This window comes from Leuciscus leuciscus (assembly GCF_965113295.1).
Source record: "Leuciscus leuciscus genome assembly, chromosome: 15".
Lineage (NCBI taxonomy): Eukaryota > Metazoa > Chordata > Actinopteri > Cypriniformes > Leuciscidae > Leuciscus > Leuciscus leuciscus.
The window spans coordinates 7,473,216-7,496,934 of record NC_138739.1 but is presented as its reverse complement, the minus strand read 5'-3'; the positions used below and the strand labels follow the sequence as shown (position 1 = coordinate 7,496,934).

Genomic DNA, 23,719 nt, shown 5'->3' with positions numbered 1-23,719 from the left:
ATGCGTTACAAGTAACCTGCATTATGTAATCAGATTACTTTTTGATGTTACGGGTAAAGTAATCCATTAAAAGTAATGTGCATTACGTAATCAGATTACTTTTTTGAAGTAGTGAGTAAAGTAATGCATTACAAGTCACATACATTATGTAATCACAATACTTTTTTTAATGTTTCATGTTAAATGTCAAATTACATTCTAATAACACAAATACATTTATTTACAGTCAAAAACAGTTTTCAAAAACAAAAGTCACAGTAATAGTATGAATTGTAGATAAAATATAGCCATTGATGTGTGAGGTCCACTATAGTGGACAGATGATTAATCAGAATTTAATTTTGATATGACTCATTAGATATTGTCTGATGCAGCAGCATTTTTTTTTTTTTTTTTGCAAGAGTCTCCTAGTATAGAAGGAATGGGAGAATATTCCAGAGCAACTTGGCATTTCTGACTGACTATTGGCCATCATGGTTTGGAGGGGAAAAAATTTGAAAAACAATGGCTTGGCAATGTATAGGATGATGCACCAGGGTCGACTGAAGAGGTTGATGTGCAACTATGCCATCAAACCCATGCAAATGCAAGAAAATGCTTTTTTAATATCTGTCCACTGTAGTGACCTCTATGCATGAAAGGGTTAAAGTCGTAAAGTGAGGAGTATAAATTAAAATGAAGCGCATAGATTCGACAGGCATGTATTCATGATACTAAGCAGGGCAGCCGGTCTCGGATCCTCCTCAGCTCAACAGCGCCACACGTTCTTCCAGTGTAAATCTGTGGTGGAAAATGGAACTGCAGCGCGCTCTAATTGAGAGCCATTAGTGCAGATTTCAGACTGACCCGTTTATTATGGCGTAGCTAGCGAAAGCTAGCGAAAGCGGTCATATAGGGATTGTCAAAGTTTTTTTTTTTTTTTTTTTTGTCACCTTACTGAATTTTTCGTCAACGATACCAGGGACACCGAAGCACCGGGGAACATGAAATTTGGTGGGCATGTAGCCCGACTAGACTTCTAAGGAAAAATTTCGTTTGGTCCCCGGGGGCCACTCCCCCCCCGCGATGGGCCCCCCCAAACCCCAAAAAATGCAGTTTTTCCTAAATAACTACCTGAACCGTGGCACCGAGGATGAAGAAATTTTTATGGTATGTTGGTCTACTAGACTTTTACGGAAAAAATTCGTTTGGTCCCCGGGGGCCACTTCCCCCCCCGCGCTGGGGCCCCTGTAAATTTTTCGTCAACGATACCAGGGACACCGAAACACCGGGGAACATGAAATTTGGTGGGCATGTAGCCCCACTAGACTTCTAAGGAAAAATTTCATTTGGTCCCCGGGGGCCACTCCCCCCCCGCGCTGGGCCCCCCCAAACCCCAAAAAATGCAGTTTTTCCTAAATAACTACCTGAACCGTGGCACCGAGGATGAAGAAATTTTTATGGTATGTTGGTCTACTAGACTTTTACGGAAAAATTTCGTTTGGTCCCCGGGGGCCACTTCCCCCCCCGCGCTGGGGCCCCCTTAAATTTTTCGTCAACGATACCAGGGACACCGAAACACCGGGGAACATGAAATTTGGTGGGCATGTAGCCCCACTAGACTTCTAAGGAAAAATTTCGTTTGGTCCCCGGGGGCCACTCCCCCCCCGCGCTGGGCCCCCCCAAACCCAAAAAAATGCAGTTTTTCCTAAATAACTACCTGAACCGTGGCACCGAGGATGAAGACATTTTTATGGTATGTTGGTCTACTAGACTTTTACGGAAAAATTTCGTTTGGTCCGCGGGGGCCACTTCCCCCCCCGCGCTGGGGCCCCCGTAAATTTTTCGTCAACGATACCAGGGACACCGAAACACCGGGGAACATGAAATTTGGTGGGCATGTAGCCCCACTAGACTTCTAAGGAAAAATTTTGTTTGGTCCCCGGGGGCCACTCCCCCCCCGCGCTGGGCCCCCCCAAACCCCCAAAAATGCAGTTTTTCCTAAATAACTACCTGAACCGTGGCAACGAGGATGAAGACATTTTTGTGGTATGTTGGTCTACTAGACTTTTACGGAAAAATTTCATTTGGTCCCCGGGGGCCACTTCCCCCCCCCGCGCTGGGGCCCCCGTAAATTTTTCGTCAACCATACCAGGGACACCGAAACACCGGGGAACATGAAATTTGGTGGGCATGTAGCCCCACTAGACTTCTAAGGAAAAATTTCGTTTGGTCCCCGGGGGCCACTCCCCCCCCACGCTGGGCCCCCCAAACCCCAAAAAATGCAGTTTTTCCTAAATAACTACCTGAACCGTGGCACCGAGGATGAAGAAATTTTTATGGTATGTTGGTGTACTAGACTTTTACGGAAAAATTTCGTTTGGTCCCCGGGGGCCACTTCCCCCCCCCGCGCTGGGGCCCCCTTAAATTTTTCGTCAACGATACCAGGGACACCGAAACACCGGGGAACATGAAATTTGGTGGGCATGTAGCCCCACTAGACTTCTAAGGAAAAATTTCGTTTGGTCCCCGGGGGCCACTCCCCCCCCGCGCTGGGCCCCCCCAAACCCAAAAAAATGCAGTTTTTCCTAAATAACTACCTGAACCGTGGCACCGAGGATGAAGACATTTTTGTGGTATGTTGGTCTACTAGACTTTTACGGAAAAATTTCGTTTGGTCCGCGGGGGCCACTTCCCCCCCCGCGCTGGGGCCCCCGTAAATTTTTCGTCAACGATACCAGGGACACCGAAACACCGGGGAACATGAAATTTGGTGGGCATGTAGCCCCACTAGACTTCTAAGGAAAAATTTCGTTTGGTCCCCGGGGGCCACTCCCCCCCCGCGCTGGGCCCCCCCAAACCCCAAAAAATGCAGTTTTTCCTAAATAACTACCTGAACCGTGGCACCGAGGATGAAGAAATTTTTGTGGTATGTTGGTCTACTAGACTTTTACGGAAAAATTTCATTTGGTCCCCGGGGGCCACTTCCCCCCCCCCGCGCTGGGGCCCCCGTAAATTTTTCGTCAACCATACCAGGGACACCGAAACACCGGGGAACATGAAATTTGGTGGGCATGTAGCCCCACTAGACTTCTAAGGAAAAATTTCGTTTGGTCCCCGGGGGCCACTCCCCCCCCGCGCTGGGCCCCCCCAAACCCCAAAAAATGCAGTTTTTCCTAAATAACTACCTGAACCGTGGCACCGAGGATGAAGACATTTTTATGGTATGTTGGTATTCTAGACTTTTACAGAAAAATTTCGTTTGGTCCCCGGAGGCCACTTCCCCCCCCGCGCTGGGGCCCCCGTAAATGTTTCGTCAACGATACCAGGGACACCGAAACACCGGGGAACATGAAATTTGGTGGGCATGTAGCCCCACTAGACTTCTAAGGAAAAATTTCGTTTGGTCCCCGGGGGCCACTCCCCCCCCGCGCTGGGCCCCCCCAAACCCCAAAAAATGCAGTTTTTCCTAAATAACTACCTGAACCGTGGCACCGAGGATGAAGAAATTTTTGTGGTATGTTGGTCTACTAGACTTTTATGGAAAAATTTCATTTGGTCCCCGGGGGCCACTTCCCCCCCCCGCGCTGGGGCCCCCGTAAATTTTTCGTCAACCATACCAGGGACACCGAAACACCGGGGAACATGAAATTTGGTGGGCATGTAGCCCCACTAGACTTCTAAGGAAAAATTTCGTTTGGTCCCCGGGGGCCACTCCCCCCCCGCGCTGGGCCCCCCCAAACCCCAAAAAATGCAGTTTTTCCTAAATAACTACCTGAACCGTGGCACCGAGGATGAAGACATTTTTATGGTATGTTGGTATTCTAGACTTTTACAGAAAAATTTCGTTTGGTCCCCGGAGGCCACTTCCCCCCCCGCGCTGGGGCCCCCGTAAATTTTTCGTCAACGATACCAGGGACACCGAAACACCGGGGAACATGAAATTTGGTGGGCATGTAGCCCCACTAGACTTCTAAGGAAAAATTTCGTTTGGTCCCCGGGGGCCACTCCCCCCCCGCGCTGGGCCCCCCCAAACCCCAAAAAATGCAGTTTTTCCTAAATAACTACCTGAACCGTGGCACCGAGGATGAAGAAATTTTTGTGGTATGTTGGTCTACTAGACTTTTACGGAAAAATTTCATTTGGTCCCCGGGGGCCACTTCCCCCCCCCGCGCTGGGGCCCCCGTAAATTTTTCGTCAACCATACCAGGGACACCGAAACACCGGGGAACATGAAATTTGGTGGGCATGTAGCCCCACTAGACTTCTAAGGAAAAATTTCGTTTGGTCCCCGGGGGCCACTCCCCCCCCGCGCTGGGCCCCCCCAAACCCCAAAAAATGCAGTTTTTCCTAAATAACTACCTGAACCGTGGCACCGAGGATGAAGACATTTTTATGGTATGTTGGTATTCTAGACTTTTACGGAAAAATTTCATTTGGTCCCCGGGGGCCACTTCCCCCCCCCCCGCGCTGGGGCCCCCGTAAATTTTTCGTCAACCATACCAGGGACACCGAAACACCGGGGAACATGAAATTTGGTGGGCATGTAGCCCCACTAGACTTCTAAGGAAAAATTTCGTTTGGTCCCCGGGGGCCACTCCCCCCCCCGCGCTGGACCCCCCCAAACCCAAAAAAATGCAGTTTTTCCTAAATAACTACCTGAACCGTGGCACCGAGGATGAAGACATTTTTATGGTATTTTGGTATTCTAGACTTTTACGGAAAAATTTCGTTTGGTCCCCGGAGGCCACTTCCCCCCCCGCGCTGGGGCCCCCGTAAATTTTTCGTCAACGATACCAGGGACACCGAAACACCGGGGAACATGAAATTTGGTGGGCATGTAGCCCCACTAGACTTCTAAGGAAAAATTTCGTTTGGTCCCCGGGGGCCACTCCCCCCCCCGCTCTGGGCCCCCCCAAACCCCAAAAAATGCAGTTTTTCCTAAATAACTACCTGAACCGTGGCACCGAGGATGAAGAAATTTTTGTGGTATGTTGGTCTACTAGACTTTTACGGAAAAATTTCATTTGGTCCCCGGGGGCCACTTCCCCCCCCCGCGCTGGGGCCCCCGTAAATTTTTCGTCAACCATACCAGGGACACCGAAACACCGGGGAACATGAAATTTGGTGGGCATGTAGCCCCACTAGACTTCTAAGGAAAAATTTCGTTTGGTCCCCGGGGGCCACTCCCCCCCCGCGCTGGGCCCCCCCAAACCCCAAAAAATTCAGTTTTTCCTAAATAACTACCTGAACCGTGGCACCGAGGATGAAGACATTTTTATGGTATTTTGGTATTCTAGACTTTTACGGAAAAATTTCGTTTGGTCCCCGGAGGCCACTTCCCCCCCCGCGCTGGGGCCCCCGTAAATTTTTCGTCAACGATACCAGGGACACCGAAACACCGGGGAACATGAAATTTGGTGGGCATGTAGCCCCACTAGACTTCTAAGGAAAAATTTCGTTTGGTCCCCGGGGGCCACTCCCCCCCCCGCTCTGGGCCCCCCCAAACCCCCAAAAATGCAGTTTTTCCTAAATACCTGAACCGTGGCACCGAGGATGAAGAAATTTTTGTGGTATGTTGGTCTACTAGACTTTTACGGAAAAATTTCATTTGGTCCCCGGGGGCCACTTCCCCCCCCCGCGCTGGGGCCCCCGTAAATTTTTCGTCAACCATACCAGGGACACCGAAACACCGGGGAACATGAAATTTGGTGGGCATGTAGCCCCACTAGACTTCTAAGGAAAAATTTCGTTTGGTCCCCGGGGGCCACTCCCCCCCCGCGCTGGGCCCCCCCAAACCCCAAAAAATTCAGTTTTTCCTAAATAACTACCTGAACCGTGGCACCGAGGATGAAGACATTTTTATGGTATTTTGGTATTCTAGACTTTTACGGAAAAATTTCGTTTGGTCCCCGGAGGCCACTTCCCCCCCCGCGCTGGGGCCCCCGTAAATTTTTCGTCAACGATACCAGGGACACCGAAACACCGGGGAACATGAAATTTGGTGGGCATGTAGCCCCACTAGACTTCTAAGGAAAAATTTCGTTTGGTCCCCGGGGGCCACTCCCCCCCCCGCTCTGGGCCCCCCCAAACCCCCAAAAATGCAGTTTTTCCTAAATACCTGAACCGTGGCACCGAGGATGAAGAAATTTTTGTGGTATGTTGGTCTACTAGACTTTTACGGAAAAATTTCATTTGGTCCCCGGGGGCCACTTCCCCCCCCCCGCGCTGGGGCCCCCGTAAATTTTTCGTCAACCATACCAGGGACACCGAAACACGGGGGAACGTGAAATTTGGTGGGCATGTAGCCCCACTAGACTTCTACGGAAAAATTTTGTTTGGTCCCCGGGGGCCACTCCCCCCCCGCGCTGGGCCCCCCCAAAACCAAAAAAATTCAGTTTTTCTAAATAACTACCTGAACCGTGGCACCGAGGATGAAGAAATTTTTATGGTATGTTGGTCTACTAGACTTTTACGGAAAAATTTCGTTTGGTCCCCGGGGGCCACTTCCCCCCCCGCGCTGGGGCCCCCGTAAATTTTTCGTCAACGATACCAGGGACACCGAAGCACCGGGGAACATGAAATTTGGTGAGCATGTAGCCCCACTACACTTCTACGGAAAAATTTCGTTTGGTCCCCGGGGGCCACTCCCCCCCCGCGCTGGGCCCCCCCAAACCCAAAAAAATGCAGTTTTTCCTAAATAACTACCTGAACCGTGGCACCGAGGATGAAGACATTTTTATGGTATGTTGGTCTACTAGACTTTTACGGAAAAATTTCGTTTGGTCCCCGGGGGCCACTTCCCCCCCCTGCGCTGGGGCCCCCGGAAATTTTTCGTCAACGATACCAGGGACACCGAAACACCGGGGAACATGAAATTTGGTGGGCATGTAGCCCCACTAGACTTCTACGGAAAAATTTCGTTGGCCCCGGGGGCCACTCGCCACATACATACACGCACAGACACACACACACACACACACAGACACACACATACACAAACACACACACATATACACACACACACACACACACACACACACACACACACACACACACAGACAGACATGCACATACTATTACTTTTTTTAGGTATATACATAAACACGCAATACAGCCAAATTACTCCACGTCATTTATTTTTGTGGAAAGCCAGTGCAGGCCTGAGCGGCGGTCATATTTTGTACCGCGATGCGGTACATCTAGTTTAACTTATGTAAACCTTGCTCTAGAACACGACGATATCAGTCCACTTCAGCTATGTGAATATTAGTCTGTCTCAGGTCAGTAACTATTTGGCGTGTCTGTTCTCCCTATATAGAGTAGCGTATGAAATTAAAGAAAGCAAGTGAATAGCCTTACGTGAATAGCCTTTATTTACAGCAGTTCTTTTGTGTTTGTTATATGTGTGTTCTGAGCAAGGTTATAATCGTTAACGAAAACGAACTAAAAAACGAAAACTAGGTGGGAAAAAAACATTGTTGTTAACTGAAATAAAAATAAAAACGAGGCAATTCAAAAAACGATAACTAACTAAAACTGTAATGTGTGTTTGGCAAAACTAACTAAAATAAAATTTTTGAGTTTTCGTCTTTGTCAATGTCTTTTATAGAGCAAAACACCGGCCGCCACATATTGCGTTTCGTTATTCATCCTTTCCCTGCTCTCCCTCCGTCTCTCTGTCACTCATGCGTCTCTCACGCGCTCACACACACACACACACACACACACACACACACACACACACACACACACACACACACACACACACACACACACACACACACACACACACACACACACACAGCCCCTCCCCTCCGTGCACACCGCGTCTCCATGAAAACGAGTGTTCGTTGAAATCATGTAGTTTGCTAAAGGTTGGTATCTCGTGAACACCTTTACACAATAAAAAGTGGTATAAAAGTATTTTAAATTCTGAATAATATTTTGGCAGTGTGTTAATGTCGATCCAAGAAGCGATTGCGCCTTCTTTAGAAAGTTAACTAGTTGCAAGTTTGAGGTAAAATGCAGTTGGGTTGTCGATGTCAAAACACCATTAGCTATGATTCAAAAATTAAATAATGTTATGTCATGTTTTTACTCTTACACTGAATATTTCCTGCTTCAATCCAGATTAGTTGTATTGTATAGGGTAAATTTAGTATAGGGTGTGAAAATTGTACAGCTGTGGGATAGGGCTGTGCGATATGACGATATATATCGTATGGACAATATAAAAAGTATATTGTTTCATATTATGCTCTATCGTTTATATCGTGGTGTTGCAAAAAACATTGTTTACGACAAAACTTTTTCATCATTTGGATGACTGCAAATTCTGCAATCTTACACGCAACCACGGGGACGCAGGCAGAAACGTGAATAATGGCGAGTGAAGGGGAGACAGAACCGGGTGGCTCCGAGCAGGAGAAGGACCAGCCAAGACAAACCGAGGAGCTCGTTCCTAAACGAGGGGCTACCTCTGTAGCATGGACATGGTTTGGTTAACTTTCTATATGTTTGGTTGACTATTTTATTTTGATAATGAACATGCTGCGATGTCATGTTAGCAATGCTAGAACGTGTGCGCGTGTGAGGCGTCGGCGCGATCACAGGATTTTTTGTCCTTCTGAGGGACCTGTTACTCCGTATAGTCATACGGATAGAAGCAACAACAACAAAATGATTGAAAACTGTATAGTTTTTGTAAAATACAGAAAACAAGCACGATGCCGTTTTCTGCCGTCTTGGTTTCCTCTATGTGAACTTTGGATCCCGTTGCATGAATCTGTAATTATGACCGCCGCTAGCGTAGCTAGCGAAAGCGGTCATATAGGGATTGTCAAAGTTTTTTTTTTTTTTTTTTTTTGTCATCTACTGAATTTTTCGTCAACGATACCAGGGACACCGAAACACCGGGGAACATGAAATTTGGTGGGCATGTAGCCCCACTAGACTTTTACGGAAAAATTTTGTCTGGTCCCCGGGGGCCACTCCCCCCCACCCCCCCACCCCCCCCACCCCCCACCCCCCCCCCCGCGCTGGGCCCCCCCAAACCCCAAAAAAACTAAATAACTTAAATAACAAATTCCTAAATAACTACCTGAACCGTGGCACCGAGGATGAATACATTTTTATGGTATGTTGGTCTTAAGGGCCCACATCAACCTAGCCCATAATCACTCATTTGTGATTTGCGCCCCTCCCATAAAAAATGAAAATGCAATATTATTCTGCTTTAATCGCCCCTATCTTCAGTTGAGATGTTCAGAACTGCACCATATTTCATGTGTATGATTAACTTGACATCCTCTGGGGGTATGCTAAGTTTCATAGAATTTCATCCATGGGGGGGGTATAAAATAAATTCATTTATGTGCACATTTAGTGACTGTACACTCATCGGCCTGTAGATGGTGCTGTTGAGCGAAGGGTTGCTGGTTTAGGATGATACTGTCACACACACACATGCAGGAATACAAACAAACGCAAGCATGCACACACACTGACATCCACACGCACAGACACACACCCATACACACACATACAAATCCACATGCACAGACACACACACACAAACACACACGCGCACACACATGTACGCACGCATACATACACGCACAGACACACACACACACAGACACACACATACACAAACACACACACATACACACACACACAGACAGACATGCACATACTACTACTTTTTTTAGGTATATACATAAACACGCAATACAGCCAAATTGCTCCACGTCATTTATTTTTGTGGAAAGCCAGTGCAGGCCTGAGCGGCGGTCATATTTTGTACCGCCATGCGGTACATCTAGTTATTTAAGTGACATAGCCTATATTTTGCGTATAGGCCTATATATTAGTTTTATATATTTAGTTTTATTCTGTTTCCTCCGTTCACAGAAGAGCTTTAAGTGCATGATGTGACATTGTTTGAATCAATGTTCTACACTATCCTGCAATTTTCGCTGGTTTCAAAAACAAAAAGTTGCATATTACCTGCTATTCATTTTCACTGAAATGTAGGCCTAATTGTTTGACATTTGGTGACATATACAGTAGCATATACATCCTCGGGAAAACTAACGCCAGCGTATTGCCATTGCGACATAGGCTACCTATGACTTGACAGCTGAGCACGGGCATTTCACTCACGTTGATATTGGCTATGCGTCAATATCACATTTGCACAGTAGCCTAGCCTACTATTTGAATTCATTATTGGTTGACTGCCAAATTAAAATATTTAACAGAATGATCAAATAATGTTAATAACCGGTTAATGGCCTTTTCAAAGAAGTGTGTCTGAGAACGATTAAATTAGATTTTGTTTCCTTTTCTGGTTATGTTCCTGTCAAAATTTTGTTCGTTTGTTTTTGTTCATTGAACAGATTCAGAGCCCTGATTGCTGCTACATTTTAAACTTGAAAGTACAATGTTTACATTTGGCATTTTATATATCAATATTTTATGTTGGGCTTTTATATTTCATTCATATTTTATATTTCTACATTCTTAATCAAACATTTGCCCTGAAGTTCTAAATAAAGGGAGAAAAATAATCACATATGAAAGAGTATATTGAGTACATATTTATATTCTATACTCTCTCTCTCTCTCTCTCTCTCTCTCTCTCTCTCTCTCTCTCTCTCTCTGCCTCTCGCTCTCTCTCTCTCTCTCTCTCTCTCTCTCTCTCTCTCTCTCTCTATATATATATATATATATATATAAATAAATATATAAACTATTCTTTTAGTTTATATATATATTAAAAGAAAGTATTTTCCATGTGGTAAATATTTAAACTATTAATTGATTGAATTTACAGAAAAGGTACTATATCGTGATATATATCATTATCGGGATATGAGATGACTTATATCGTGATATGAGATTTTGGTCATATCGCCCAGCCCTACTGTGGGATATGGGTTTTTTTCTCAGATTGAGCTCCACTTGTGGCTCAAAAATGGGTTGAACACAAACTGTTCATGTATGTCTTCTTCAGTCTGTTGGCTATTTAGGTTTTTTCCTGGCACATGTCACTTACACATTTTGCACTTACTGCGGAGTCTTGTGTATCCTAGACTGTTTACATATTTGTGCCCAAATGTACATTATATGTAGGCTACTGGTGTAATTGTTGAATACATATTTCTAAAATGATATGATGATATTGTAACAGTTTTACAGTTACATTTTGTCCCATTAGCTTTCAGGGCGTGTGTTATTTAATCCTGTCACTAGGGGGCGCTCTAGCCAGTGAGATGCCTAGTAGCATAAAAGAGTAAGAGAAGAAGTATGGAGTAGGAAGTATGGGTTAACCACATGGAGAAGCTTTCTCACCAATGCTGTAATGCTTTTTTTCCCTCATTTGAGGAACCTGAGGTTCTTTAACTCAAATGTAAGTGATCTTGTTAGTACTTTATTTGTGTATATGATGTTGGGTAATGTTTATGTAAATATGGGACGAGTAAATGTGTTAATAGTGGCACTAAGTTTATCTGTTTGTTTGATGCAGAGGGTTCAACATGCAGGCCTGAGCTGGAAGCTGAACTATTGATAGGACCTTGATCAAAAATGGGATTAACTGTCTTCGTTTTGTCCACAACATCTTGTTGCCATCTATGGTTCATTTTATAACTACAGTTCACATTATTGACAGATACTGGGAAGCTCGGTTGCAGGCAGATGGGGCCTCATCAACAAGGCACTTAAGTACTATTTCATCTTGCTTCTACGTCACTTAAAGACTGAACCTTGAGATATCAAAGACACTGCTACAAAAGTCTGAACTGAATTGTTTGATTTTTTCCCATGCAACTGCGTAACTATATGTACATTGTAAGTTACTGACTGTATGTTGATTTGTGGTATAATACACGTGGCTCATTGAAATGAGAAAGTCTCTGGTCCCTTAATTATGTAGCATCAAAAACATTATTTTAATATCAGGTGTTACATTATTACATTATTCATTATTACACAATACTTTTTCTGACCTTTTTGAATTTTGGCCCTGACATATAAAACAAATTACAAAAAAAAAGGACAAACTAACACTAAAACTAATAAAAACTAAACTAAAACTAAGCATTTTCAAAAAAAATAAAATAAAATAAAACTAACCATTTTCAAAAAATAAAAGCTAAACTAAACTAGCAAACACATTTTAAAAACCAATTGAAACTAAACTGAGTTTGAAAACAAAAAGTCAAAACGAAATAAAAATAAAAACTAATGAAAAATGCAAAACTATAGTAACCTTCTGAGAATAAACATGACTTTGTTTTCCTCACTGGAGCTAGGCCACACAACTTGCAATTTTCTAAAACAACATTCGGACGCAATAAATACTACATAATGGCATTTCTATGCGTTTGTCGTGTGTAAAGTCTGTCAATCATCATTAGAGCGCCACCCTCAGGCGGAATAACACAAGGACATTAGAATTCTGCCAAAAGTGTGTTTCTGATGTGGTCAGCGATTAGGATATAAAGCTTACAAAGTGTTTATCATAAACTAAGACCCGGAATCTGCCCTACCTAAATTTACAGCCAGGAGCCGCTACTGGTTTGTGCTGTTGCAAAATATTATTAATTTCACAATTAAATGTATTTTAGTGAAGCTTCATTAAAACAACATCAAGTGATTTTAAAGCTTTAATCTGTGAAAAACTCTGTTTTCAGGAGTGTTTGGAGTTAATGGTGTTTGGCTAGTGTCAGTGAAAGAGGGAGATTCAATCACTCTAAACTCTGACACTGAAATGAAGGATGATGATCTGATCCAGTGGAAGTTTGGATATAGCATCACTTTAATAGCTGAAATCAATAAACGGGTCGACAGAATCACTGTATATAATAATGTTCTTGATGGGAGATTCAGAGACAGACTGAAGCTGGACAATCAAACTGGATCTCTGACCATCACAAACACCACAATGAAACATGCTGGATATTATAAAATACTGACCAACAGTGCAAGAAAGAGTTTCGATCTCACAGTCTCTGGTGAGTTAAACATTTATTTCACCTGTTTTATGTTTTAATCAGTACAGAAATACAATTATTATTCCAAACTCCATTTTGCTTTTGTTGTTTGATGATATTCACTTCCAATTTAAACTTCAAACTATTTATTTTAGTAAACCATAAAAAAAAAAAATATATATATATATAAAAAAAACTGTTTCTGTTTGTTATGTGTGTGTTTTGTGAGACAGTAGTGAAGGAAATATCAGTAAATAAGGGAGATTTTGTCACTCTACACAATGATCTTACTGAAATGAAGGATGACGATCGGATTCAGTGGAGTTTTGAATATGGACCTGTAATCGCTGAAGTCAATAAACGGGCCGACAGAATCACTGTATATGATGATGTTCTTGATGGGAGATTCAGAGACAGACTGAAGCTGGACGATCAAACTGGATCTCTGACCATCACAAACACCACAACCACAGACTCTGGAGTTTATGAACTTGACATCAACTATATGAAGATGATTTTCATTCTCACTTTCTACGGTGAGTTAAATTTCATTTGATATTCAAACAATCAAAAAGCATATAAGAAATGTTCACAGATGTTTGATTTACTTACAAGTTGTTCCATTAAGTTTGCTCCGGTCGCTTGCGAGTGTCCGCCAATGTTGAATGGATTATTCTGATAACGTTGGTTAGAGCAACTGTGACGTAGTACTGTTCGGGTTTACAGTGTATTTAACATAGACTGTAAAAAAAGATGGACGACGCCCCTTCGCTCTCTTCCATTGATGAGAACTGAAGCCGCCAGTGTCCCGATATGGCGCTGACATATTGGAACTTGAGTCTGCGCAGTCGTGAGCAGGAAGTAAAGCCGCGAAATCAACGCTCCGCCCTCACTCTCGCAGAACGCACTCAGGGAGAGTGGATTCTGCACACTTTTTAAAAAATTGATTGCAGTACGACAAAAGGCTTGTTAAAATGAAGTAAATACAATCTCCTCAGTCCTCCGAAGATCCCGAAAAAATGTCCGTTGGTGCTTCAGTGACTACTTCGCTCTGAGAACCTGTCAATCACAGCTGTCAATCATGACGTTACACCACCGCATCACGTAACTAACTAAAAAACTACTTTTTTTTTAAACAGACACTTGAACTTACATCAGCGTGATAAAAACGACAGCAAATGAAAGAAACCACCTTTGGAAAAAAGATATTCGAAGTGTAATTAAATTGTTTAGTTGAATAACACGGGGAGGCGGGGCTTATAACCTATACTAGGACCAGTCACCGGGGGGCGATCGAGACGTTTTGGCTTCACTTTTAAGGGCTTGTGCGGCACGCTTGGTATTTAATCACGGCGGTAACACCCGAAATATGGGCGGGCTTCCCACACTATATAAGGTGGAGCTTGAACGTCATTCATTCAGAAACTTTTCCTTCAGTCAACCTTCTGCAAGAAGCCTATCATCAAGCAAGACTTGTAATGATCCACACGCTCAGTGGACAACATCTTCTCGTCCCTTGCTGTGTTCTGGGGAGCCTTAAGGATGAGCATAAGGATGGCCATTCGCAATTGCTGGGCATGAGACGTGACAAGTCAAGTCACCTTTATTTATATAGCGCTTTTTACAATACAGAGTGTTTCAAAGCAGCTTTACAGCGATAACAGGAAAATAATGCAACAAAGTTTGTTTCTAGAAGAAAATGGCATCACAGTCCAGCTTAAGTAAGTTCAGTGATGGCTTATTTTGAACCATACACCAAACCATAATGAGCATGAGCGTATCAAACTCGTGAAGAACTATCTACGATCGACAATACGTTTACATGCAAACAAACAATCGATTAGTAAACGGATTGACGGCTCAATCGAACAGAAAAGCCTTCATCTAAACACGAGGCGAACTTAGTTAGTTAGTTAGTTAGTATACTTTATTGTCCTTTTTAAGGAAATTTGTCTTTGACTCAAAGCTGCATTAATACACATCATATACATACAAACACATATGCACACACAACCAATAAAAAGCTAAAAGTGTTAACAGCATCAACAGTCCCTCTTCCCACCATATAGGCAAAATTGAAATGGATCCAATAATAAATTTACACTACATTTCAATCTCAGAAAAAAAAAAAGAAAAAAAAAAAACTACATTACTACATCTTGCTATTTAACATATTAATAGATACAGGAATTTAGAACTGAATCGAAAGGGAACGTCTCCAGTTACTCACATAACTTCCCTAAGACTAAGGAACGATACATTGCATATACTGCTGTGTCACCTAGCTCGGGATCTTGCAATATCAATTTGCTTCAGTCAAAATTTTTAATGAATGACGTTCAAGTGCCACCTTGTATAGTGGTGGAAGCCCCCCCATATTTTGCGCTCTTGAACACCATTGTCCAGTGTTACTGGCGTGATTAATTAAGGCTTCTGTAGTATTTGGAGGAAGGGGTTTCCCCATTAGCATTAGCATTAGCAATATCTCGTTCCCTCGTCTCAGGGAACTGAGGTTACGTGAGTAACCATAGATGTTTCACTTCTTTTAGTTATTCAAGCTTTAAAGTTGATCTAAAGAAGTATTTGATCATGATTAATTAGTTAAAATGACTAATTAGCATTTTATTTTACATCAATAGCATCTAGGTTTATGTTTAACTTTCTATATCAAGTTGTTTAAATCCTTTACTTTTGATGTTAAAGTTTGTTGACTGAGCTGATCTCAGTTTGATGTTTTTATTTCTCAGACTCTGAGACCAACTGTTGTGGTCCTACTGAAGCTGTGATCCGATTGGTCCTTTCTGCTCTGGTGGGCGTGGCTACTGTCATTATTGTGGTTTATGAGATCAGATCCAGAAGAGCTGAAAAAGATCAAGCACAAATTCAAACATCAGGTACCTAATTGATGTAATTTCTCAAAAAACGATTTTTCATATATATTTGTGAGTTTTAATAATTTATGCCTTTATATGTTTATCTTTTTCAGAAAGTATTGAAATCTAAAGCAGAACACTGAACTTCAAGTGTGTTCTTGTTCCTCTAGTGTTTTTGTCATAAATACTGATGATTATTTGTGCTTGTGCTCTCTTTCAGTGTCAGATTTAAAAAATTCCCATTTGAAAGGCATTTTTTGTTTAAATTTCTCTACAAGACACAGATATCAATTTACTACGACTGCTGTATATTTACTCTGTGTTTGCTTGCCTTTAGCAATAAAGCTTTCTCACTCTAAGGTTCAAAGTCTCTCCATGTTTTCTTACATTTATTATGTCAAGCGCCCCTTGGAGGAATAGTAATTTTATGTAAGCAATCAGTGTGCTGTATTGTGTGCATTCCTGTTATCTCGGAACTGAGGTTACGTTAGTAACCGACTGAACGTACTATCTATACGGTTCACTCATAATGCGTCACTAGACCCAGTCCAATTGCTCTGCTTATAATTGCGTAACGGCAGTAGTTCAAAGGCCTTGGCCCAGGACGCTTGAATAAAGGCCCAGAGGGCACCAAAGCTAGGTAGGGCGAGGTAATCACCCAACATTAAGAGACGTACATGTTATAAAATCTGGCGAAGGTGGACAGCGAGGACCAGTCGGCCGCCGCACAGATGTTGACAATAGACACTCCGCTGGACCATGCCCAGGATGAGCCTCTGGTGGAGTGTGCTTTTATTCTGATGGGGCGCTAAAGGCCCATCAAAGCATAAGCTAGTGCAATTGCATCCACTGTCCAGTGGGTAAGTCTTTGCTTCGTGACCGGATGTCCTTTGGTGCGTCTTTCGGAAGCACATGAAGAGATGCTCCAACTGCCTGAACTGGCCCGAACGGGGCAGAGTAAATGCTTGCCCTCAGAGGGGGAAAGAGCAGAGAGAGTAAAGACCTGTTATCTGAATGGAGTAGAGAGCACCTTAGGTACTTAGCCATGTCTTGGTTTGAAGATGACTTTGCCATCGTTAGGCCCAAACTCAAGGCAAGAAGCACTCACAGAGAGTGTTTGCAAGTCGCCCATTTGCTTGACCAATGATAGGGCTGGCAGGAGGGCGGTTTTTAGAGAAAGGGGCAACAGTTTGGCTGAGTGGAAGGGGTGCGACTCTTGTTGAGGAGCTCTTGAAGGAAAGACTGTACCAGTGAAATGTCACAGGATGTCAGGTCTTCAATCCGGGCGGCGCACCAGCCGGAGAAAACAGACCACGTAAGGGTGTAGAGGCATCTATTGGACAGGGCTCTAGTCACAGAAATAGTGTTTAGGACCCTCGCGGAGAGGACCATAAGCTCCCGTCGAGAGGCCAGAGGTGAAGGGCCCACAACTCTGGTTGGGGGTGCCAGATCATTCCTTTTGCTCCAGTCTGCCCGGCACGTGAGCCGCTCTCAGCAAACAGAGGTTGAGTCGTGCCCATAATAGGCATCTGGATAGCTTTACAGAGGCCTCGATCTGAGTCCACCTTGGTGGTTTATGTAGGACACCACTGCCATGTTGTCCGAGCTGACTAAGACATGGTGTCCTCTCAGGTCTGGCAGGAAGGTTCTGAGGGCCAGAAAGACTGCCAGCATTTCCAGGAAGTTGATGTGCAGCCACTTCAACGCGCTCGACCAGGAGACTGAAGTGGGCCTGCCTTTGCACAAAGCTCCCAATACCCTTTTTGGGGGTATCTGTTGAAACCACCTTCCTTCTCGAGACCCTTCCCAGGTCCACATCAGATTGGAACCGATGAGGAAGTGCGTGGAGCCAGAGACAGTCTGAATGGAGGGACTGTAGGGTGATAAGCCACCCCTTTGAACACGAATCTCAAGAATGGTCTGTAATGGGGGGCTATCTGGATATGAAAGACCAATCCCCTTGGCACACTTGCGAGAGGATTTGTTTCAAAGTTATCGTCTTGAACGCTCATTTCATAAAGGCGTGGTTCAGATGTCTGAGATCGAGGATGGGCCTGAGGCCGCCATCCTTCTTTGGCACGAGGAAGTAGCAGCTGTAAAAGCCTAACTCGCTGTGCACTGGAAGAACAGCTTCTATACGCTGATTTCACGCAGCCGCCATTTTGAAATCGAAAGTGAGGCTCCGGTGGGAAGAACCCCGGAAGTAAAGATAAACAACAATGCCTTGGATTACCAACCTGAAGCTGCTGCCGCGATTTACACTATTGGATGTTAATATCCAATATAGGATATGTATATAGTTCATTCCTGCTTCGTTTTTTACATTCTGAATTATATATAAAAAAAATATTTTATTTATAAATGAATTTCACTGTATATAGTCTAAAGTACGAAAGAAATGTTTGTAAATTTTTAGAATTGACAAAACATAATTAAACACAACAATACGCCATCACATTCACGACTCTCCTGTGATTAAAGGCGACACTTCCGGTTTTCTTCCCACCGGAGCCTCGCTTTCGATTTCAAAATAACGGCTGCGTGAAATCAGCGTATAGCTCCTTTCCCCAGTAAATTCATCACTTCAGTGGGGAGGACGTGAGCCACATTGCTCCTTATAAATGTGGAAACCTCGCCCCTGAGGCGGGGAGTCCTGCAAGCGAATTGCAGCGAGTAACCTCATTTGATTATGTTCAAAACCATACTTGACACCCCAGAGATGGATTCCCAAGCCTCAGCACAGTGGCTAAGGAATGAAGTGGTTCGAGCGACAGGCCGCTGTGCAGAAAACTGGCACTCGAGATAACTGGAAGGGGTAATTTGCTCTCTTATAGAGTATGTTTGTTTTTTATTTTGTTTGCTATAACAGCGGTCAGTTGCATGGGAGCGTGAACTTGAAAGGGCCCCAATGCTTGCAAAAAACACATTGCTTCCAACACCCTGAACTGAACGAGGTTTGGAAGGCAAACTCAAGGCTGTTTAGGGAGTGGTCTGGCCACGACAAGACTTAGTTTACTCCTCTTCTTTCCTGAAGGATCAGGAAGGCTTCTGAGGCGAGGGATCCAGCTTTATCTTAGACCGGGGACCTTGGCACTTAAGAAAGGGGTAGCGCTTGTCTGCGTCCTCGATCTCCGTTAGGTTGAGCCATAAGTGACGTTCCAACACCACAAAGCTAGCCATAGCTAGCTGTAGTTTTAGTGGCTTGCAGGGCCAAGTCAGTCTAGCTATGCAGTTCTTTAAACACGGCAGGGTCGTTCCAGACTTGTCCTGCATGTGGGCTCCGCCGGGGTAAACCACTCCAGTCTGTGCTCCTCGACTACTTTTGAGAGGAGGCGGATTTACTCGGCGCCCATTCCAGCTCTAGCGTCACTCGAATCTCTAGACGGCAGGGGGGTGGGGTTATCCAGCGAGCCCGACCAGTTCTCCGTGTCTGAAGCCGCCAATGACAAGCTGTCATCAGGGAGATCAGATCCCCTGAACGAGACCAGGCCGCTCGTACCAGAAGAGGGGCGCTTGACTGCGCGGTAGTAGAGCACCTGAGAATCCTCTTGGGGAGAGTGAGGCACACAGGAACTGTGCCGATGTGAGCTTACTCGTGCCTGATCTCTCAGTCCTCTGGCTCTGCTGTTTCTTCCTCTGAGGTTCCTGGGAGGAAGAGAACAGTAGAGCGTTAGGGGCGGGACCATTGTCTAAAAATTAAGCGGTCCGCGAGCGGAGAGAGGTGAAACTCATACTCTTGCAGTGAGAACAGCTTGTCTCAGTGATCGCAGCTTCTGTGTGCGATTTCCCCAGACAGGTGCTCATCAAATGGGTGAGTAGTTGATACCCTACGGCAACTGTCAAAAAATGATTGATTGACAGGTGCCACGCCCCTTCCGGTGACAGGCCCCGCCCCTTCCAGTGTCCCGCCCCTTCCAGTGTCCCACCCCTTCCAGTGTCCCGCCCCTTTTGGCATAGGATCAAAGGGATCAAAGAAGATCAAAGGGGTTTTGACAGCTAGTTTTGACTTTTGATTGACAGGTTGACAGTTAGTATGACTTTTGATCATGTTATTGACAGCTAGTTTCGGGTTTTGATGTCTTTTGATTGACAGGTTGCCCCTCCTAGTCCTTGATCATGTGGTTATTGACAGAAGGTTTTGAAGGCTTTTGAAGCCTTTTGATATTGACAGAAAGTGTTATAACAATATGTCATGGTATCTGACAGCTAGTTTGATGCCTTTTGAACATGACAGTTAGTGTTTTTGAAGTCTTTTGATCGTTTGAAGACACTGATTAAATAATACGTCATGGCTATATGACAGCTAGTTTTAATTGTTTGAAGACACTGTTATAATAATATGAAAGCTAGTGTGTGTTTTTGAAGTTGGTATCACACACACGATCCTCCCTACATATTCCTGAGCGTATCCGGGCTGTACTGTGAAACTGATAAGGGGAAAACTGTGGAAGTTTATCTAACACACAAATGTTGAAAAACCATTCAGTTCTTTTAAAAGAATATAAATTATTATAAATAAATGAAATGTTTATAAAGATCTTACTAAAACCTCACTCAAAAAGTTTAAATAAAATAGCTTACTAAAAAATCCACTGAATCAACCATTTCAGTTTAAATAAAATGGAGTCACAAAAACAATTGCAATCAGTTAAATGTTTATAGAGTTAAAAAACAAAAACAAAAAAAAACATACAGGTTATGAAACAATCAGTTAAATGTTTAGAGAGTTGAAGAAAAAACATATAGCTTATGAAACAACGCAATAAATGAAACGGGTTCACGAAAATAAAAAAAATAAAAAATCATCTCACATGTTTAGATAACTAAAGCGCCTCTCCAGCACAGCCCCGGCCTGAGTGGTGCGCGCGCCCTCCGCATTCTGACATCCCCCTCCTTCTCCTCCACATTCCAGAGCACAGTGATAGTGAGAAACAGAGATTTTATAAAATAATGTATATTTCACACAAATAATATAATATACAATAATATAAAATAGCATCTTACTGAAACCAATTCTTTCAGTTTTAGATAAACAAAAGAATAAAAAATCATCTTACATAAAACATTCTGTTCTTTAAAAGAATATAAATGATTATAAATAAATAATATAAAATAAAGATCTTACTAAAACCTCACACAAAAAGTTGAAATAAATGTAGAACTATCCAGTTTAAAAAAAAATTGCAATGAGTTAAATGTTTATAGAGTTGAAGAAAAAAAAACATAGGCCTACATGTTATGAAACAATCAGTTAAATGTTTAGAGAGTTGAAGAAAAAACATACAGCTTATGAAACAACGCAATGTATGAAACGGGTTCAAGAAAATAAAAAATTATCTTACATGTTTAGAAATCAGGGCCCTCTGGCCTCTCTTTACACCAGCGTTTGACCTGCGGAGCTTTCAAAAGCACCAGCCAAAGGGTGTGTGTGTGTGTGTGTGTGTGTGTGTGTGTGTGTGTCTGTGTCTGTGTCTGTGTGTGTGTGTCTGTGAGAGAGTCACACAAATTCAGTGATCAGGATATCAGGTGCTGAGTTTATAAGAAGTATAATCTTAAAACTTTAAATGATATCTTTTAAAAATAAAAGATTGTTTAAATGAAAATCTTTAAAGTTTGAATACATACACATCTTCTATTTATCTTTTAGAAGATTACTGTAATGATTTTGTTTAAATTGAACCTAAGGTATAATTGTTATTAAACAATGTCTGTTCAAAAACTTTAGATGGTTGAAAAACTGTACTTAGTCGTCTTAAATCTCATTTATATGAAAAGATTCAATCATAATTTTTTGTCCGTGTGGAGTTTCAATTTTGATGGCTTTCCATAGCCATGATGATTTTTGTACCGTAACTGCATATTCGATCATGTACACCTAAACACGACCATCACAGAAAACTATAAAATAAATAAATAATTTAATATCATTTCTAAGCTGTATTGCACGCGCGCACACACACGGTTCTAAAAAATGAACTAATCTCTATGTGCATCATGTCACAGCGTATGTAATGTTAGTCTGCTAACGCCTTTCCAGAGCCAAAGTTTTGTTCGTACTAAATTTATTTCAAAGCATAATCGTAAAAGTTTCAATATGATCTTTTAAAATTAAAAGACTGTTTAAATAAAATCTTTAAAGTTTGAATACATATGCATCTTCTATTTACCTTTTAGAAGATTACTGTAATGATTTTGTTTAACGGTGGCCCTAAAGTATAATTGTTATAATGTGAGACAATGTCTGTTCAAAAACTTTCGATGGTTGAAAAACTGAAACTGAAAAACTCGGGGAGATAATGTCACAGTAAATCTAGTCTGCATTCCAGAGCATACTACATCCAGAGTTTTACACTAAATTCATTTAAAAGCATAACCTTAAAAGTTTAAATTAGATATTTAAAAAAATTAAAGATTGTTTTAGTTTGAAGTTTAAAGTTCTTAACTTTCTTTCTCGAAAAAATCTTTAAAGTTTTATCAAAATCATATCTTCTATTCATCTTCTTAGAATACTTATGTAATGATTTTGTCTAACGGTGACCTAAATTATAATTGTTACTAAACAGCGTCTGTTCAAAAACTTTAGATGGTTGAAAACCTGTACTTAGTCGTCTTAGATCTTATTTATAAAAAAATATTTCAAACAGTATTTTTGTTGTTGTTGTTTTTAAGACATCCGAGGACTCTACATTGCTCTTACTTAGACTAAGTTGTATCATTTGGAAAATCACCACACAATTATATTTTCATCTGTGGGTGGCTGAAGGATTTCCTTGTAGTTTATGAGTCTCTGAGCTGATGTGTTTAAATTATGTGTCGATCTGCCAGCTCATGTTCTCTATTGATGGGGTCAGTCTCATCATTGATGATAAACAGTTCAGTGTAGATCTTGTTTAGAGAGACCGACTGTGGTGCACTTCCCTCCAAAGTCCTCTCATTCCTTACATTCTGAAGAATTTCTAAAAATCAGGACAAAGTTGGATAGTCATATTATTAACAGGAGCATCACGCTTATGAATGCACAGTGTTCTACAACAAGAGATCTTACCATGTTCGTTTACCGAGGTAGAGTGAGACACCTGAAAAACAAAACAAAAAATACTCATACATAAATATATATATATATATATATATATATATATATATATATATATATATATATTAGTGGTGGGCCGTTATCGGCGTTAACGTGCTGCGTTAACGCGAGACTCTTATCGCGCGATAAAAAAAATATCACCGTTAATCTATTCTCCAAGTTAGGTTGGGAGATGGCTCTATACTACACAAGCTATGATGACGCAATCTACCCGCGGCCGCGAGGTAAACCCGGCTGCAACGCATATTCGTCGTCATCTTAAGTAAACACGGCTGAAAGTGAAAGCTGGTGAAAAAGATCGGTGCAACATCCATTATTTGGACTTGGTTCGGGTTTAAGCCGTCAGACGAGCAGCAGCAAACTATATACAGAGTGTGTGGGGTAACAGTTCGGTAAGTTAACACACGACTAATCCGTTCTACCACCTCAAATTCAAAACGAAACATGATATCACTGAATACCAGCGCGCGCGTATTATTCCCATTCCAATATATCTTAGTGCCCGGATCTACCATATGGGCAATCTGGGCACGTGCTTAAAAGCAATTGTTTAAAAGCAGGGGCACCATTGTTTAAAAGCAATTGTTAAAATTGCTTTTAAACAATTCATGTGCGACAAGACAAAAGTCTGACTGTGACACACACACACACACACACAGACACAGAAAGACGCGCGCGCGCCAGTATCGTGCGCACACACAGCACGCCAGAATACAGTTATCTTTCGTGCTTGAACTTACAATAACACACACAAGTATGCCAAAATGTCCGTT

General features: G+C 42.6%; 3 protein-coding genes across 3 annotated transcripts in view; all 3 read left to right on the top strand.

The window, feature by feature from the left end:
• The window catches only part of LOC309476021 (uncharacterized protein), a 159,225-nt gene extending 143,012 nt beyond the window's left edge, over positions 1-16,213 (top strand). The window contains exons 5-8 of the mRNA XM_082139114.1: positions 12,749-13,001; positions 13,214-13,516; positions 15,728-15,874; positions 15,967-16,213. Coding sequence (XP_081995240.1) covers positions 12,749-13,001; positions 13,214-13,516; positions 15,728-15,874; positions 15,967-15,983 — 720 coding nt within the window. The 3' untranslated portion in view covers positions 15,984-16,213. The remainder of the gene's footprint in view (positions 1-12,748; positions 13,002-13,213; positions 13,517-15,727; positions 15,875-15,966) is intronic.
• Positions 1-23,719, top strand: part of LOC309474953 (uncharacterized protein) — a gene marked incomplete at its 3' end in the record, with an annotated part of 266,525 nt that overhangs the window by 1,489 nt on the left and 241,317 nt on the right. The window lies entirely within an intron of this gene.
• The window catches only part of LOC309474954 (uncharacterized protein), a gene marked incomplete at both ends in the record, with an annotated part of 214,867 nt that overhangs the window by 163,801 nt on the left and 27,347 nt on the right, over positions 1-23,719 (top strand). The window lies entirely within an intron of this gene.